Source organism: Nerophis ophidion, linkage group LG08, assembly GCF_033978795.1.
Source record: "Nerophis ophidion isolate RoL-2023_Sa linkage group LG08, RoL_Noph_v1.0, whole genome shotgun sequence".
NCBI classification, from domain to species: domain Eukaryota; kingdom Metazoa; phylum Chordata; class Actinopteri; order Syngnathiformes; family Syngnathidae; genus Nerophis; species Nerophis ophidion.
Window position 1 is genome coordinate 8,053,724 of NC_084618.1, and position 18,489 is coordinate 8,072,212.

Genomic DNA, 18,489 nt, shown 5'->3' on the forward strand with positions numbered 1-18,489 from the left:
GGCTCCCCTGTCTTAGGCCATGTTTTTTTAAAAATACAGCAGCTATCCCAATCATTACCCGGGTAGACATTGACATTTGACTCAAAGTCAAACCCGCAGTAGTAAAACAGGTAGGCGGGTTCAAATTCCCCACCTAGAGAACTTCCTCTACTCAAGTTAATTGCTTTTCCTGCGCTCTTATACATCAACCACGACTCAAATCTACCTTCTTTCCCCAGACAAATCGTCTGGCAAAAAAGCAGAGAACAACAAGAAGGGCAACCAGAAATCCCCGAACGGAAGCTCCGAAGGAGACGGACAGCAGAAGGGGTACAACGATGGTGAGTACGACGTCCCTTGACAAACATCCTGAAGGAACAGAAGTGTCAGGTAATAAATACCATATGCCAAACCCTGTTGATGGATTTATGATGATGGTGATTATGATGATCATACCAGCGCGTTACTAGAATGCGCTGCCCCCTGTCGGTGTTGGGGCGGTATAGCTTGGTTGGCAGAGTTGCCGTGCCAGCAATCATCCCAGTCACTGCCGTTGTTTCCTTGGGCAAGACACTTTACCCACCTGCTCCCAGTGCCACCCACACTGGTTTAAATGTAACCTAGATATTGGGTTTCACTATGTAAAAGCGCTTTGAGTCACTAGAGAAAAGAGCTATATAAATATAATTCACTTCATGCTCATGTAGGAAACACATCTTGACAACACAAATAGGATGCTTAAACTCACTCAGATCAAACAATAGTTTGCACCAGGCAGCTTGTATTTCCAATTCATACTCTCCATAAGGAACTACTTCATAGCCGTAATCAGGTATTGTAGGCTTTATGTTATTACAGAAGTAAAAATAACTTTTGCCACTATAAAAGTTGTGATTATTTATACCATACCTATCTTAACCATGGGCCCCCTAGAAGGCCGCCAAAAAATATCTGTTTCTCAGCTGTGGTTCTTACTCAGTTGTAATACACTTTACCACCACTTGTGGCAGTAATGACAATGTCAAACAAACAGAAGAAGTCTGGAGCTAAAGTTTTTGAAGCGCACAAATTATGACTAAAAAGGTGAAGTTGTATTTTCATTTTATTGATAATTTAGTTAAGAAACATATTAATTTAGTTAATTTACATTAGTACAACATAATTGCATGTACTTCTATCAGTTATTTATAAGGCCCTTTTCATAAGTATATTTGGTTAGTACTATATTTTTATTTTTATGTATCGCGCGATATTTATTCATAATCATGTATTTTAATAACAAATTAATTCAAAGATGTAATCAGGTAATGTAGGCTTTATCTATTATTACAGAATTAAAAATAACTTATGCCATTATAAAAGTTTCTATTATTTATACCATACCTTTCTTAACCATAGCCCCCGAGCAGGGCGCCAAAAAAAAATATGTTTCTCAGCTGTGGTCCATATGGGCTGCAGCAGTACTCAGTTGTAATACACTGTTCCACCACTTGTGGCAGTAATGACAATGTCAAACAAACAGAAGAAGTCTGCAGCTAAAGTGTTTTAAGCGCACAAATTATGACTGAAAAGGTGAAGTTGTATTTTCATTTTATTGATAATTTAGTTAAAAAAACATATCAATTTAGTTAATTTACATTAGTACAACATAATTGCATGTACATGTATTTGTATCATTTATTTATAAGGCCCTTTTTATAAGTATATGTGGTTAGTACTATATTTTTATTTTGATTGATCACGCATTTATTCATAATCACAGATTTTAATGACGAATTAATTCATAGATCTAATCAGGTATTGTAGGCTGTATATATTATTACAAAAGTCAGATTACTTTTGCCATTATAAAAGTTGTTATTATTTATACCATACCTATCTTAACTATAGGGCCCCCTAGAAAGCCGCCAAAAAAAAAATCTGTTTCTCAGCTGTGGGCCGTATGAGCTGCAGCAGCACTCATTTGTATTACACAGTTCCACCACTTAGGGTAGTAATGGCATTGTCAAACAAACAGAAGAAGTCTGGAGCTAATATCATAGAGAAGTTTTTTAAGCGCACAAATTATGACCAAAGTGGTGAAGCTGTATTTTCATTTGCATTTTCATTTTATTGACAGTTTAGTGAAGAAAACATATTATTTAGTTTATTTACATTAGTACAACATAATTGTATGTACATTTATTTTTGTCAGTTATTTATGAAGCCCTTTTCAAAGCATATCTGGTTAGTACTGTATTTTTATTTTTATATATTGTGCAAAATTTACTCATAATTATGTATTTTAATGAGAAATTTACCGTATTTTCCGGACCATAGGGTGCATTGCCGACGAATGGTCTATTTTTGATCTTTTTTCATATATTAAGCACACCGTAGCAAGACCGGAAATGTATCCTGCGAAAAACCGTCTGACCGCAACTTTATAACTAAAGTTCCTTGGGTGAATAATGTAAACTCACCCCACCGATATGTTTTAGCGCTTTCATGGCGAGTTTACTGACTGATATAAGTAAGAACTTTACACTACTTTATATTAGAAATGGCAACCGCGGGGGATGAATGTCCCATAACCAGAAGATGGAGAAAAAGAAGATGCTTTTCGACTATGGTGTCGGCACGAACTACAAAGGCGGACCTGCGCAATTTTTCAGGATTTATGCGGATCCCAAATACTGATCAGCTGGTACCGAAAGGTAACAGAAGTTGATTTTGCATATTCTTGCGTAACAAAACGCCAGATGATAATAATAATAATAATGGATTAGATTTATATCGCGCTTTTCTATTGTTAGATACTCAAAGCGCTCACAGCGAAGTTGGAACCCATCATTCATTCACACCTGGTGGTGGTAAGCTACATCTGTAGCCACAGCTGCCCTGGGGTAGACTGACAGAAGCGTGGCTGCTAGTTTGCGCCTACGGCCCCTCCGACCACCGCCAATCATTCATTCATCATTCATTCACCAGTGTGAGCGGCACCGGGGGCAAGGGTGAAGTGTCCTGCCCAAGGACACAACGGCAGCGCTTTTTGGATGTCAATAGGTGGGAAGCGAACCTGCAACCCTGAGGTTTCTGGCACGGCCGCTCTACCCACTACGCCATACCGCCCCAGATAATATGTCTTACCTTATACACACACCATAATAATACTTGTATGTTTAATGCGCCGACAATCAATCAAGCGATACGGCTTCATAGCTTACCAAAGTCGTACTAAAACATTTTGATAGGTTTTTGAGAACCGTGTGTAATGTTCTATATTTTCACTGGAACATTTAAAATGTTGGTGTTGTTTACTTGAGACATATTGCCATCATGGTGAAGTCTACACTTATCTCTTATGTTTGACTGCCATCTACTGGTCACACTTATCATTACACCATGTACCAAATAAAATTGCTTCGTGGCCGGAAAGCTCAACCAAACCTATTTCTTACATTAGGCGCACCGGGTTATAAGGCGCTGTGAAAGTCTCTGTGTTTGGGTTCTCCTGGAACCGACAGAATCTGCCGGAGCCCGAAGTCCAGGTTTGAACAAGACTTTTATTTTAATGTTTATAATGGGCAATGTTGCCAGCGGCCTCCTCATCCCTCGTCTGGGTTTTTTCCCTTTTCTCCTCAGCGCGCCCCCTCATAGCCTCGGACGCTACTGATAAAGGAGACAGGTGATTAGATAACCTGTTCCAGCTGGGCAATCTACTCACCTGTCAGCTGGGTTTCAAAGCCGGCCCATACACACTCCCTTCCCGCAGGAGGCGTGCAGACCGCGCAGACTGCGCCCCCCTCCACAGGCGTACTGTCGAGTTTTGAGAAGGAAAAAATAGTATTTTAAGTGCACCTTATAGTTAGGAAAATACGGTACATTTCAGACAGCGTATTCATGACTGTTTTTAGCAACATTAATGTTCACTTAAATGTTAAAAGCAATAAAAACACAGATACCTAGGATTACCGGTGAGTACAATTGTCAAACTTCTGTCGAATATTTTTCAAACATTTTTTCAAGCATATTCTATATATAGAATTAGGAAATGTTTAACCATAAAAATGGCTAAATAAGCAAGAAATATCAATACTACAGTAGTATCGGCCACTAAATAAGACCAAACCAGTTCAGTATCGTGGCCATTGATTGGCTCATCTTCAGTCTGCATCACCATAATTGGATCAAGCGAGCGTAAAAGTGACTACGTGGGTGTTTATGTCATGTCACAATGTTAATAAAAAACATATTTAGGAGTCCGTAAACTATTTTTTTATGTTCTAGCTATAAAAGAAAATTCTGATTTATAATTCATTTACCTCAACAAAGCCCATGATGAACGAAGATTAACTGTGCCTCTTTTGGCCATAACTTCCTTTAGTCTGCTTTTCATCACTGGAGGCCTAAAAAAGCGGGAGCCAATGGAGCTGACCTGGATTTATTTGCGGGGGACATCTTAAGGTTGGATACTGACTTCCACCTATGCGTGTTAAAGGCCTACTGAAATGAGATTTTCTTATTTAAACGGGGATAGCAGGTCCATTCTATGTGTCATACTTGATCATTTCGCGATATTGCCATAATTTTGCTGAAAGGATTTAGTAGAGAACATCAACAAAAAAGTTTGCAACTTTTGGTCGCTTATAAAAAAGCCTTGCCTTTACCGGAAGTAGCAGACGATGTGCGCGTGACGTCACTGGTTGTAGAGCTCCTCACATCCGCACATTGTTTACAATCATGGCCACCAGCAGCTAGAGCGATTCGGACTGAGAAATCGACAATTTCCCCATTAATTTGAGCGAGGATGAAAGATTTGTGGATGAGGATAGTGGGAGTGAAGGACTAGAAGAAGAAAAAAAGACGAGGGCAGTGGGAGCTATTCAGATATTAGACACATTTACTAGGATAATTATGGAAAATCCTTTATCTGCTTATTGTGTTACTAGTGTTTTAGTGAGATTATTTAGTCATACCTGTAAGTCGGAGGGGTGTGGAGACCGCCAGTGTCTGAGGGAAGCCACGGAGGAGCCAAGAGAGTCCACAACTGCCTCTTTGACAGCTGCAGGAGGAACGACACAAGCTCCGCTCATTTCCTCGGTTAGAGCCGACTTATTACCACAATTTTTTTCACCGAAACCTGCCGCTTGACATGTGGTAGAGAACCATGTTCGCTAGACCGCTCTATTCCATATTAAAGCTTCACCTTCATCTTTGGGGAATGTAAAAAAAACAAAAAACACCGGCTGTGTTTGTTTTGCTACAGCCGACCGCAATACACCGCTTTCCACCTACATCTTTCTTCTTTGTAATCTCCATTATTAATTGAACAAATTGCAAAATATTCAGCAACACAGATGTCCAGAGAACTGTGTAATTATGCGATTAAGGCAGACTACTTATAGCTTGGATCATTCCGCGACGTTTTCAACAGGATATTTCGCGGGAAATTTAAAATTGCAATTTAGTAAACTAAAAAGGCCGTATTGGCATGTGTTGCAATGTTAATATTTCATCATTGATATATAAACTATCAGACTGCGTGGTCGGTAGTAGTGGGTTTCAGTAGGCCTTTAAGTTGATGCCACCCCCTGAAAATTAAAAGACTCTTTCTACTCTCATATCCTCAAATCCTGCTATCCTTAATCTAAGCCGGTGTTACTTTTGGCCGAGCTGCCTCTTGTGAGGCCTGGACCAGGCGCCCTGTCCCCTCTCGCTGCAGCCAGATGTTGCATTCCCCGCTGGAAAAGCATTGCAGATGGAGCTAATGATTTAAAGCTCGGCCCGCTCACCTTTAACCTTACGAGACGCTGGGAGGGCTGCACGTCTCCTAATGCCTGAGCATCCGCTAACACGGTGGATTTTTGACACGTATTCCTTGGACTTAGAACTCGCTCGGAATTGTTTTTCCCACAGCGGGAATCAATTTAGCTTGGAGCGAGAACATAAATTGTCTCACTGGATGGTAGAGTCAAACTTATTTTGTCCAAAAAAAAGAATGACAGCGCTTTCGCATGCAACCACTTAAAGGCGGCAGTGCGCTCCAAACTCCACTTCCAGCTGCAAAATGAAAACATTCCTCCTTGATGTGCTGATACTTTTTTTTTTTTATTGGCTGGAGTGAGTCCAGCAGACTTCCTTGTGCAGGCCAAACGATTGATGTGCACTCAGTGGACACGTTTATCTTTTCGCATTCAAGGGATCTGAGCTCGGATATCAAAGGTTAAGAACATGGCGATGACGCTACAATGATGTCGTCAAGCTCTAACTGCAATTCTACCGGCAACCTTTAGAGGGCATTGTTGCGCAATGACTATCAGAGCCCAAAGTGTGGCCAACTCTGTTTCAGAGTTGGTCCCCAACTACGCTCAATGTAGTCACGTGAGGCTATTTTGACCAATCAGAGAAAGTACGGCCAGACGATCTCCAAATGATTGGTCGAAAGCCCATCACGTGACTACAGGGCGCCATATTGGGGACAAACTCTCTGATGAAATGGGCGTGGTCTAAAGAAGTCCTCTCTAGCATTGGCATTGACGAATGAGGCTGTAATCCTTAGGGACCCCCCCAAATGTTGTGAATGTTGCTTCAACGTAAGTCATATATTAATATTTTTTCTTAATTTCAATGCTTAAAGGCCTACTGAAACCCACTACTATCGCACACGTAGTCTAATAGTTTATATATCAATGATGAAATAGGGGCCAGGAAACGCGAGCAAATGACCCCATTTCTTGAGACTTTGGACTGGCTCCCTGTTCATTTTAAAATTGATTTTAAAATATTCCTGTTTGCTTTTAAAGCTTGGTATAGACTGGCACCTCATTATATCTCGGATCTCATACAAAATTACACTCAGGCGTGCGTTCTGAGGTCCGAGAGCCAGCTCCAGGTCGTTGTGCCCAAGATGAGACTGAAAACCCGGGGATACAGGGAATGTTTTAAGTCTCGTCTTAAGACCCACTTTTACTCTCTGGCTTATAACACTACGTGAGTTGTGTGGTCCTCTGTGTTTTTGCATTTTGATTTCTATTGTTTTAAAACCTCTAAAGCAGTGGTTCTTAACCTGGGTTCGATCGAACCCTAGGGGTTCGGTGAGTCGGCCTCAGGGGTTCGGCAGAGGTCAAAACACACCCGACTCATTGTCTCAATAAAAACTTCTCCCTATCGGCGTATTACGCATACGGCAACAGCAGAAGTCACACTGATTTACAGGTGTGTAATTTGTTGTGAGTTTATGCAGTCTAGTTAATGTCGGTTTTGTTCTTTGAACAAGGTGATGTTCATGCACGGTTCATTTTGTGCACCAGTAAAAAAACATGGTAACACTTTAGTATGGGGGACATATTCACCAATAATTAGTTGCTTATTAACATGCAAATTAGTAACATATTGGCTCTTAACTAGTCATTACTAAGTATTTATTAATGCCTTTTTCGGCATGGCCTCATTATAACCCTAACCCTCTAACCCTAACAATAACTCCAAATTAAGTCTTTGTTTCTTAGTATATGTTCCCCCAGTGTCCAAAAACCTGTAGATTAAGTCTTTGTTACTTAGAATATGTTCTCCATACTGAAGTGTTACCAAAAACACATAACTTTGTCTTGAATTAAAAAAAGAAAAACATTTTATTTTTCATTAAGAAGGGTTCGATGAATGCGCATATGAAACTAATGGGGTTCGGTACCTCCAATAAGGTTAAGAACCACTGATCTAAAGGCTTAGTGGCCGCATGCGTAAGACAGCACCTTTTAGCTCTTATTTCCAAAACACATTACTGAAGTGGCCACTTATGTGGACACTTATACTGCCATCTGGTGGTCTCAGAAGAGAATAACATACAATGGAATTTGGGGAAAAAAGTGTAAAAATAAAAATGAACATGTCACTAAACATGAAGTACACATTTGTGTACTTATGGACTATGTACATCACATCAAAAGATGATTCTTAGTTTTTATTCTAATTAGGGTCCAATAAGCCCAAATAGCAAAGAGAAATAAAAAAAAAAGCATACCGTATTTCCTTCAATTGCCGCGGGGCATATAGTATGCGCCTGCCTTGAATTACTGCCGGGTCAAACTCGCTTTCCAAAATAATTAGCGCAGGCTTAGTATTACCGCCTGGTCAAACTCGTGACGTCACGAGTGACACTTCCCCTGTCATCATTTTCAAAATGGAGGAGGCTGATTTCAATACCGGTAATTTGAAATCGCATAAAGTGAAGAAAATTAAGAGCTATTCAGTAGGATTTAAGGTTCAAGCTTACATCACACTCAATTTTTTACTGCATGCCTTTGGTAAGTGCCGGAGTGATAAGAGGTTTTAAAATAATTAGCGCATGCTTACTTTTACCGCATGCCTTTGGTAAGCGCAGGAGTGAGAAGAGGTTTTAAATGAATTAGCGCCCCGGCGGCAATTCAAGGAAATACGGTATAAACAAACAGCTTGGGCCTTAAGAGGATATTATTAATTGGTTTTACCCTTTAAAATCGTTTTTAATCATATTTATTTTTATATTGTTTTTATATTGTTTTTTTTATTTATTTTTTTGTTTTTATTCAGTCAATGGTGTATCTAAGGATAGTATGTGAATATTGTTTTTAATATTGTTGTGCAGCACTTTGGAAACATTTTTGTTGTTTAAATATGCTATACATATAAAGTGGATTGGATTGGATTACACATGCTTATGTATGCTGTGGCTAGGAGTTTTTTTCTCCCTTGGCCTCAGTCTGGACCCCTTCTCCATGGGCCCAGGCTTAGACTGAATTTACAGCGTTTACCTGTTTCTCACCTTTTTTGTAAGGCAAGTAAGTTGGCAGCGTTCCTGTTCTGTCTCCCTGTAATTTTTGTCGGGTATTAATAAAGTATTTCTGATTCTGATTCTGATAATGCTCCTTACCGCCATTGCAACATGTGTTTGTTTTTTTGTAATAATGCCGTGATGGACAAAGTAGTATTGTCCTGAACGGTCTTGTAAAGAGGAAGAATTAGGAGCTAAGGGCTCTGGTGCAAGCACTAATCAACATTAATGAATTGATTAAGAGGCCATTAAGTCCAACTGTACAATACACACTCAAAGGCCTTTGTGTATGCCCTACTTTACCCAGAGTGTCCTCCGATGGGACTGGAGACGCTGAAGATTGATGACTTCCAGCTCCACGCTTCAACGACCAAACGTTACGGTCTGGGGGCACACAGAGGCCGCCTCAATATTCAGGTGAGCCCGGATTCGGCGCAAATGCCCCAGAAACATGCACATAATTAGGAGGTAGCGATAGACGTATACAGGCTGCTTTGGCACAGTGAGACAAGCTGTCGCTGTAAAGTGCAGTCCAGTCACACAGCATATATAAAAGAAAATGAAAACAACTTTAATTAGAAAAAAATATTGTTGCACTTTAAAGGGGAACTGCACTTTTTTGGGGAATTTTGTCATTATGAAAGACACGACGAATTATGTATTTCTTTGAATGCATTCTAAACATTAAATAAATTCGATATAAAGTCCACTTACAATGGGGCCGAGTGGAGCCCCTCTAATCTGCCTTCGAAGTCCTTAAAAAAAACCTCCAAACACCTCCATAAAAGTTTTATATACAAAATCCAAAACCGGTGAAGTTGGTGGTTCGTAAATAAAAACAGAATACAATGGTTTGCAAATCATGTTCAACTTATATTCAATTGAATAGACTACAACAAGGGTCTCAAACTCAATTTACCAGAAGCTGGGTGAAGCTGGGCCGCAAGAAAAGATTTCTTAAAAAAAATCTAACATGTATTTTTTTAATGAATTCACCTTCTTTGAATGGTTTCCCGCCCTAACAACAAACTTGCCAACTCTCGCGTTTTTTCTGGGAAACACCCGAATATCAGTGCCCCTCCCGACAATCTCCCGGGGCAATCATTCTCTCGGTTTCCACCCGGAAAACAATATATTGTACAATATACACCCCCGCCGCCCCAACCCCGCCCCCTATTGTAGCCCAGAAGAGTTAGGGCTGCATTGGATTCTGGGTATTTGTTCTGTTGTGTTTATGTTGTGTTACGGTGCAGATGTTCTCCCAAAATGTGTTTGTCATTCTTGTTTGGTGTGGGTTCATTCACAGTGTGGCAAATATTTGTAACAGTGATAAAGTTGTTGATATGCCCACCCTCAGTGTGACCTGTTTGGCTGTTGATCAACTATGTCTTGCAGTCACTTACTGTGTCTTCAGAAGCCAAATACAACATGTGGCTGGGCTGGCACGCTTGTTTGTACAGATTGTAGAGGATGTTAAAGGCAGTGCCTCCACGGTGCCCCCTCATTATCGTTGTTAGGGGGGAATTCGGGAGAATGATTACCCCTGGAGGGGCACTGACAACTGGGAGTCCCCTGGAAAAAGCGAGGGTATACAAGTATGACGCTGTAAAGCGTTATTCATACAAAACTTGCGGGCCGCACCAACATTAAATTTTCATATTAAGGTGCGGGCCGCAAAATAACATCTCGCGGGCCACAATTGGCCCGCAGGCCGTGTTTTTGAGACCCCTGGACTACAAAGACGGTATTTTTAATGTTCAAACTTAGAAACTTGTTTGTTTTTGTTGCAAATAATCATTACCTTAGAGTTTAATGGCAGCCACACGTTGCAAAAAAGTTGGCTCAGGGGCATTTTTACCACTGTGTTACATGGCCTTTCCTTTTAACAACAATCAGTAAACATTTGGGAACTGAGGAGACCAATTTTTCAAGCTTTTCAGGTGGAATTCTTGGTGGAAATCTTAAGTTGTTCAACAGTGGTATTTTAGGCTGCATAATGCGCCACACATTTTCAATGGGAGACACGCCTGGACTACAAGCAGGCCAGTCTAGTACCCGCACTCTTTTACTATGAAGCCACACTGTTGTAACACGTGGCTTGGCATGGTTATGCTGAAATAAGCATGGGCGTCCATGATAACGTTGCTTGGATGGCAACATATATGTTGCTCCAAAACCTGTATGTAACTTTCAGCCTTAATGGTGCCTTCACAGATGTGTAAGTTACCCATGCCTTGGGCACTAATAGACCCCCATACCATCACAGATGCTGGTTTTTGAACTTTGCACCTACAACAGTCCGGATGGTTCTTTTCTTCTTGGGTTCGTAGGACACGACATCCACAGTTTCCAAAAACAATTTGAAACACTTTTCCACTTTGCATCAGTCCATCTTAGATGAGCTCGGGCCCAGCAAAGCTGACGGCGTTTCTGGGTGTTGTTGATAAAAGGCTTTTGCTTTGTATAGTAGAGTTTTAACTTGCACTTACAGACTTAGCGACCAACTGTAGTTACTGACAGTGGTTTTCTGAAGTGTTCCTGAGCCCATGTAGTGATATCCTTTACACACTGATGTCGCTATTTGATGCAGCACCGCCTGAAAGGATCGAAGGTCCGTAATATCATCGCTTGACGTTCAGTGATTTCTCCAGATTCTCTGAACCTTCTGATGATATTACGGACCGCAGATGGTGAAATTCCTAAATTCCTTGCAATAGCTGGTTGAGAAATGTTGTTTTTAAACTGTTGGGCAATTTGCTCACACATTTGGTCACAAAGTGGTGACCCTTGTCCCATCCTTGTTTGTGAATGACTGAGCATTTCATGGAAGCTGCTTTTATACCCAATCATGGCACCCACCTGTTCCCAATGAGCTTGTTCACCCGTGGGATTTTCCAAATAAGTGTTTGATGAGCATTCCTCAACAACCTCAGTCTTTATTGACACTTGTGCCAGCTTTTTTGAAACATGTTGCAGGCATCAAATTCCAAATGAGCTAATATTTGACAACAAAATGTAGTTTTCCAGTTCAGACATAAAATATTTTGTCTTTTGGCAGTCTATTTAATTAAATATAGGTTGAAAAGGATTTGCAAATCATTGTGTTGTGTTTTTATTTACAATTTGCACATCGTGCCAACTTCACTGGTTTTGGGCTTTGTACGTGGCGATAATAATAATTACTTTTTAGTGGATTTTTCATTATCTTTTATTAAACTGTTTTAAATCAGTTTTTATTTTTCTTGAATTTTGAATGTAGTTAAGTTTGTTTTTTCACATTTTTGGGGGAGTACCGTATTTCCTTGAATAGCCGCCAGGCATGTAATATGCGCCTGCCCTAAATTCATCCCGGGTCAATCTTGCTGCCCAAATCTATTAGCGCGTGCTTACTTTTACCGTCGGGTCAATGTCATGATGTCACGAGTGACACTTCCCCTGTCGTCATTTCCAAAATGGCAGAGGAGTTTATATTTGCTTTTAATATGTGTAAACCAGGGGTCTTGTTCCACAACCATACAGATCACACTGATGGTTGTGATATAAAACAACTTGTCTTTAACACTCTTACTAATATGCGCCACACTCTGTGAACCCACACCAAACACATTTCTGGAGAACATTGGCTCTGTAACACATTATAAACGCAACACAAGTATTATCCAGATTTCCAATGCATTCATGACTCTTAGCTATATTATACACCCCGCTAGCACCAACACACAACCCCACACACAACCTCCCATCTCATGCCTGGATGTAGTTTAACGTAATACCCAGGGCACTGTTGTGATATAAACAACTTTAACACTCTTACTAATATGCGCCACACTCTGTGAACCCACACCAAACACATTTCTGGAGAACATTGGCTCTGTAACACAATATAAACGCAACATAAGAATTACCCAGAATTCCAATGCATCCATTATACACGCGCACACCCCCCCTCACCCTCCCCCAGTCATGGATGCATTGGAATTCTGGGTAATTCTTTTGTTGCGTTTATATTGTGTTACAGAGCCAATGTTCTCCAGAAATGTGTTTGGTGTGGGTTTACAGAGTGTGCCGCATATTAGTAAGAGTGTTAAAGTTGTTTATATCACAACCGTGCCCTGGGTATTACGTTAAACTACATCCAGGCATGAGATGGGAGGTTGTGTGTGGGGTTAGTGAGTCCCAACTAACGTCTATAAAATGCACACAAGAACCGTTTGCACCATCTCTTGTGACTGGCAAGCGGTCAGCGCCAAAAAGCTGAGCAGGTCCCTGGGTAAATGGGGCGCGGACAACAAACAGGACAGACTAAGTTCAACAGCCCAGTAAGGCAATTAGTCTAGGAGAAGGATCTCTGATATAAAATACCCCATCCAACCCGCACCAAGCCTGCGTGGAAGGTGTTGGCTAATAACCAGCATGAAATGTACGCCAAATGGCAGAGACATGCTGAGGCTTTCGTCCAGCAGTGGACTGACAACGGCTGATGATGATGATGATGATGATGATGATATCACAGCCATCAGTGTAAAAGGTATGGCTGTTGAGCAAGTATGCATTGCAATCTCGTATGAGAAGCAGCGACAAGCACGCAGATAGCGTGGTGTATAAGTAGGCGAGATGACATGTTGTAGAGCAGTGGTCCCAAACCACCGGGCCACGGCAGCTGAAGAATTTTCTATTTTTTTTTTTTTTTTGTATCACACTCAATTTTTTACTGCATGCCATTGGTATGCGCAGGGTTGAGAAGAGGTTTTAAAAGAATCAGCGCCTGCTTACTTTTACCGCATGCCTTGAATAAGCGCAGGAGTGAGAAAAGCTTTTAAATTAATTAGCGCCCCAGCGGCTATTCAAGGAAATACGGTATGTGTAGGTGTCTATGCGTACCTTTTTAAAAGCACTTAGAAATACACTTTTTTAATGTTTTTATCACAATAATGATTTAACTGATTTAAACCAAAACTAATTTATTTAAATGCTTTAAATACAGGATATATTTTTATAATTACATTTTAGTGGATTTTTTGTTATCTTTTATTAAATATTTTTGAATCAGTTTGTATTTTTTTATTTGGAATGTAGTTATGTTTGTTTTATATTTATTGGTGATAAAATGTTTTAAGTAATTGGCATAAAAAACAGCTTTAACTTTAATTTATTATATAATTTTTAGTTAACACATGATGTGTTTCTTTGAGCTATGTACTGAATGAACTGAGCCTTATGGCAAAAATTAGTAGCATGTGTCAAGTCATTATATTATTTACTATGAATTTTTGACTCACGGCCATTGCTTGTGAAGTTCCACAGAGATTAATCTTGTATTTGAAGACTTTCCAGATGTACTCTTTTTCACTCTCCTCATCCAGGAAGTGTTGCATTGATGTAGCTTACCAGATTTTCTCAAAGCAACACAGCAGCGACGTTAGTCCAGATGGACGCTCGGCCGCACGCTAACATGCTAAGTCTCCGCTGTCCATGTTTGACCGTGAATTTTTTAATTTATTTATTTTTTACGTCCCGCAGGCAGGCCTCTACGAGGACGACCTCTATGACGGGGGCTGGTGCGCCGGGAGGGACGACCCGCTGCAGTGGCTGGAGGTGGACGCCAGGAGGCTGACCAAGTTCACAGGGGTCATCACACAAGGCCGCAGCTCCCTCTGGTCGTGAGTTTGCCGGCACGCCAAAGCGCAGATGGCCACGCAGCGGGGATGTAAAATGTTTGCTGGGGGGGAAAAAAACTGGGGGGGATTTTCCATCTTGGCACCAGAGTGGCATCCTTTCATCATTACCGTATTTTCCGGATCATAGGGCCCACCGGATTATAAAGCGCACTGCCTGATGAGCGAGTCTAGTCAGGTCTATTTCATACAAAAGGCGCATCGGATTATAGGGTGCATTAAAGGCCTTCTGAAATGAGATTTTCTTATTCAAACGGGGATAGCAGGTCCATTCTATGTGTCATACTTGATCATTTTGCGATATTGCCATATTTTTGCTGAAAGGATTTAGTAGAGAACATCGACGATAAAGTTCGCAACTTTTGGTCGCTAATAAAAAAGCCTTGCCTTTACCGGAAGTAGCAGACGATGTCCGCGTGACGTCACGGGTTGTAGGGCTCCTCACATCCTCACATTGTTTACAATCATAGCCAGCAGTAGTTAGAGCTATTCGGACCGAGAAAGCGACAATTTCCCCATTAATTTGAGCGAGGATGAAAGATTTGTAGAAGAGGAAAGTTAGAGTGAAGCACTAGAAGAAAAAAAAAGGCGACGGCAGTGGGAGCGATTCAGATGTTATTAGACACATTTACTAGGATAATTCTGGAAAATCCCTTATCTGCTTATTGTGTTGCTAGTGTTTTAGTGAGATTAAATAGTACCTGAAAGTCGGAGGGGTGTGGCCACGATGAAAGCTCCGGTAAGAGGCGACTTATTACCACAATTTTCTCACCGAAAACTGCCAGTGGACATGTAGTCGGGATCCATGTTCGCTTGACCGCTCTGTTCCATAGTAAAGCTTCACCTTCGGGAATTTTAAACAAGGAAACACCAGCTGTGTTTGTGTGGCTAAAGGCTAAAAGCTTCCCTCCTCCATCTTTCTACTTTGACTTCTCCATTATTAATTGAACAAATTGCAAAAGATTCAGCAACATAGATGTCCAGAATACTGTGTGGTTATGCGACTAAAGCAGACTACTTATAGCTTGGATCGGGCTGGAAAATAATGTCCGCTACAACCCAAAACGTCAAACGCACGCGTCAACATACGCGTCATCATTCCGCGACGTTTTCAACACGACACTTCGCGGGAAATTTAGAATAGCAATTTAGTAAACTAAAAAGGCCATATTGGCATGTGTTGCAATGTTAATATTTCATCATTGATATATAAACTATCAGACTGCGTAGTCGGTAGTTGTGGGTTTCAGTAGGTCTTTAATGACATTCAGACTTTACTTCAATCAATAACGGAGCAGCATCTCCTCATCTGTAGCTCACTAACAACGCCGGAGATGTGTCCCGTGAAAAACAGTCCGACCGGAACTCTCTAATAACTGAAGTTCCTTGGGTGAATAATGTAAACTCACTAGACCGGTATGTTTTAGCGCTTTAATGGCGTGTTTACTGATGGATATAAGTAAGAACTTTACACCACTTTATATTAGAAATGGCAACAGAGGGGGATGAAAGTCCCATAACAAGAAGATAGACAACTGATTATAAAGGCGGACTCGCACTTATGCAGATCCCAAATACGTGATATTGCGAAACAAAACACCAGATAATAGATCGTACCCTAGTGTGTGAATTTGAGTGTGAATGTTGTCCGTCTATCTGTGTTGGCCCTGCTATGAGGTGGCGACTTGTCCAGGGTGTACCCCGCCTTCCACCCGATTGTAGCTGAGATAGGCTCCAGCGACCCCAAAGAGAATAAGCGGTATAAAATGGATGGATGTTGAAGCACAGTACAATCCATCAAGCGGTGCGGCTTCATAGCTTACCAAAGTCGTACTAAAACATTTTGATAGATTTTTGAGCGCCGTGTGTAATGTTCTATATTTTCAATGGAACGTATAAAATGTTGGTGTTGTTTACTTAAGTCATATTGCAGTCTACACGTATCACTTATGTGTGACTGCCATCTACGGGTCATGCTTATCATTTCACCTTGTTCCAAATAAAATAGCTTTGAGGGCGGGAAGCACAACCAGAATTATTCCGTACATTAGGCGCACCAGGTTATTAGGCACATTGTCGACTTTTGAGAAAATGAAAGGATTTTAAGTGCGCCTTACAGTCAGAAAAATACGGTAAATTTAACCCGTAGCTGTATGGTTTTTACTTTTAAAGTTTTAATTCAGTCAAGTTATTGCAACCAAGGAGTGTAAATTTGCCATTTAGTTGCAAAACCAGCTTGGTGGTCTTTGTGTTAGAGTGTCCGCCCTGAGATCGGTAGGTTGTGAGTTCCAACCCTGGCCGAGTCATACCAAAGACTATAAAAATGGGACCCATTACCTCCCTGCTTGACACTGTGCATTAAAGGTTGGAATTGGGGGTTAAGTCACCAAAATGATTCCCGGGCGTGGCCACCGCTGCTGCTCACTGCTGCCCTCACCACCCTGGGGGTGAACATGGGGATGGGTTGAATGCAGAGGGAAATTTCACCACACCTAGTGTGTGTGTGACTAACAGTCGTACTTTAACTTTTTTTTTATAAGAGCCTGGGGATTTGTTTTTTATGATGGTTGTAGAATTTCAAGCGCTAAAAATTAATTAATTATCCATCCATCCATCTATTTTCTACCGCTTGTCTCTTTTGGGGTTGCGGGGGGTGCTGGAGCCTTTCTCAGCTGCAATAATCTTTATTTTTAGTTTTGTCATTTCAAATTATTTTTATTCACCCCGGCTTCCGCCCGTTTGCAGCTGGGATAAGACTCCAGCATCCCACGTGACTCCGTAAGGGAAAAACGGTGAAAAAGGGATGAATATTTTAATTAGGGACCGAATGTCCCTTTGGGACAGAGGACCCTAATGTATTTCTAAGGTTTTATTATTATTATTATACAGCCGCCTCTTTGAGCTATAATTTGACCCCTTTAACATGCTTCAAAACTCACCAAATTTGACACACACATCAGGACTGGCGAAAATTGTGATCTAATCAAAAAACCAAACCCCAAAACTCAAAACTGCGCTCTAGCGCCTCTTATGAAAAAACACAGACAAAACTGCTTGTAACTTCCGTTAGGAATGTCCTAGAGACACGAAACAAAAACCTCTATGTAGGTCTGACTTAGACCTACATTTCATACACTCACATCCTTAAGCAAAAATCAACAGGAAGTTGGCAAAAACCTCTTCAAAACAAAAGTTTCCTAAAAAATGTTATTTTTGCCTCTTTGAACTGTAATTTGACCCCCTTAAAATGTTTCTAAACTCACCAAACTGGACACACACATCAGGAGTGGTGAAATTTGCGATCTAATAAAAAGCAAAAAAAAAACTCAAAATTGCACTCTAGCGCCCCATAGGAATAAAACACAGACAAAACTGCTCCTAGGAAGAAAACACAGACAAAATTGCTTGTAACTTCCGGTAGGAATGTTGTAGAGACATGAAACAAAAACCTCTATGTAGGTCTGACTTTGACCTACATTTCATTAATTTACATTCTTCAGCAAAAATTAACAAGAAGTTGGCAATTACCCCTTCAAAACAAAAGTTTTGTAAAAACCACTCACCTTTTTGCAAACATTATCTCCTCTGAGCGCGTTTTTTCTGTCGGCTTCAAACTAGCTCAGGAAAGAGATTGAACCATTCTGATTAAAAGTTGCGGAAAGAGTTTTTCTAACTGCTCCGGTTTTGATTTTACGAGCCTTCAAAGAAAGCTGCGCTGATGCCGCTGCCGATGCTGCTACGCTGCTGCCGATGCTGCTGCGCTGCTGCCGTCTCAAAATGGCCACTTAAAAGCAGAAAACACCAGCGTGACCACACAATGCAGAGAAGGTAGGTACTGTGCAGGTAAAGATATGTTGTCTTGGTGATGGCAGGAAGCACCAGCGTGTATGGGTGAAAGACAGAAGCACCAGTGTGACCCTATGATGCAGGGAAGGTAGGTAAAGTACAGGTAAAGATATGTTGAATGGGTAAAGGCAGGAAACACCAGCAAAAGTCGGTCCATTCCATCGCTGCTTGCAGCTTTAATTTAATTTGGATTTTGAT

The 18,489-nt window shown here is 40.9% G+C and overlaps 1 protein-coding gene across 1 annotated transcript in view; it reads left to right on the forward strand.

Annotated features, from left to right (window-relative positions):
* cpxm2 (carboxypeptidase X (M14 family), member 2) overlaps window positions 1-18,489 on the forward strand; it is a 76,532-nt gene that overhangs the window by 9,909 nt on the left and 48,134 nt on the right. The window contains exons 2-4 of the mRNA XM_061907587.1: window positions 219-320; window positions 9,078-9,187; window positions 14,291-14,430. Of these exons, the coding sequence (XP_061763571.1) occupies window positions 219-320; window positions 9,078-9,187; window positions 14,291-14,430 (352 nt within the window). The remainder of the gene's footprint in view (window positions 1-218; window positions 321-9,077; window positions 9,188-14,290; window positions 14,431-18,489) is intronic.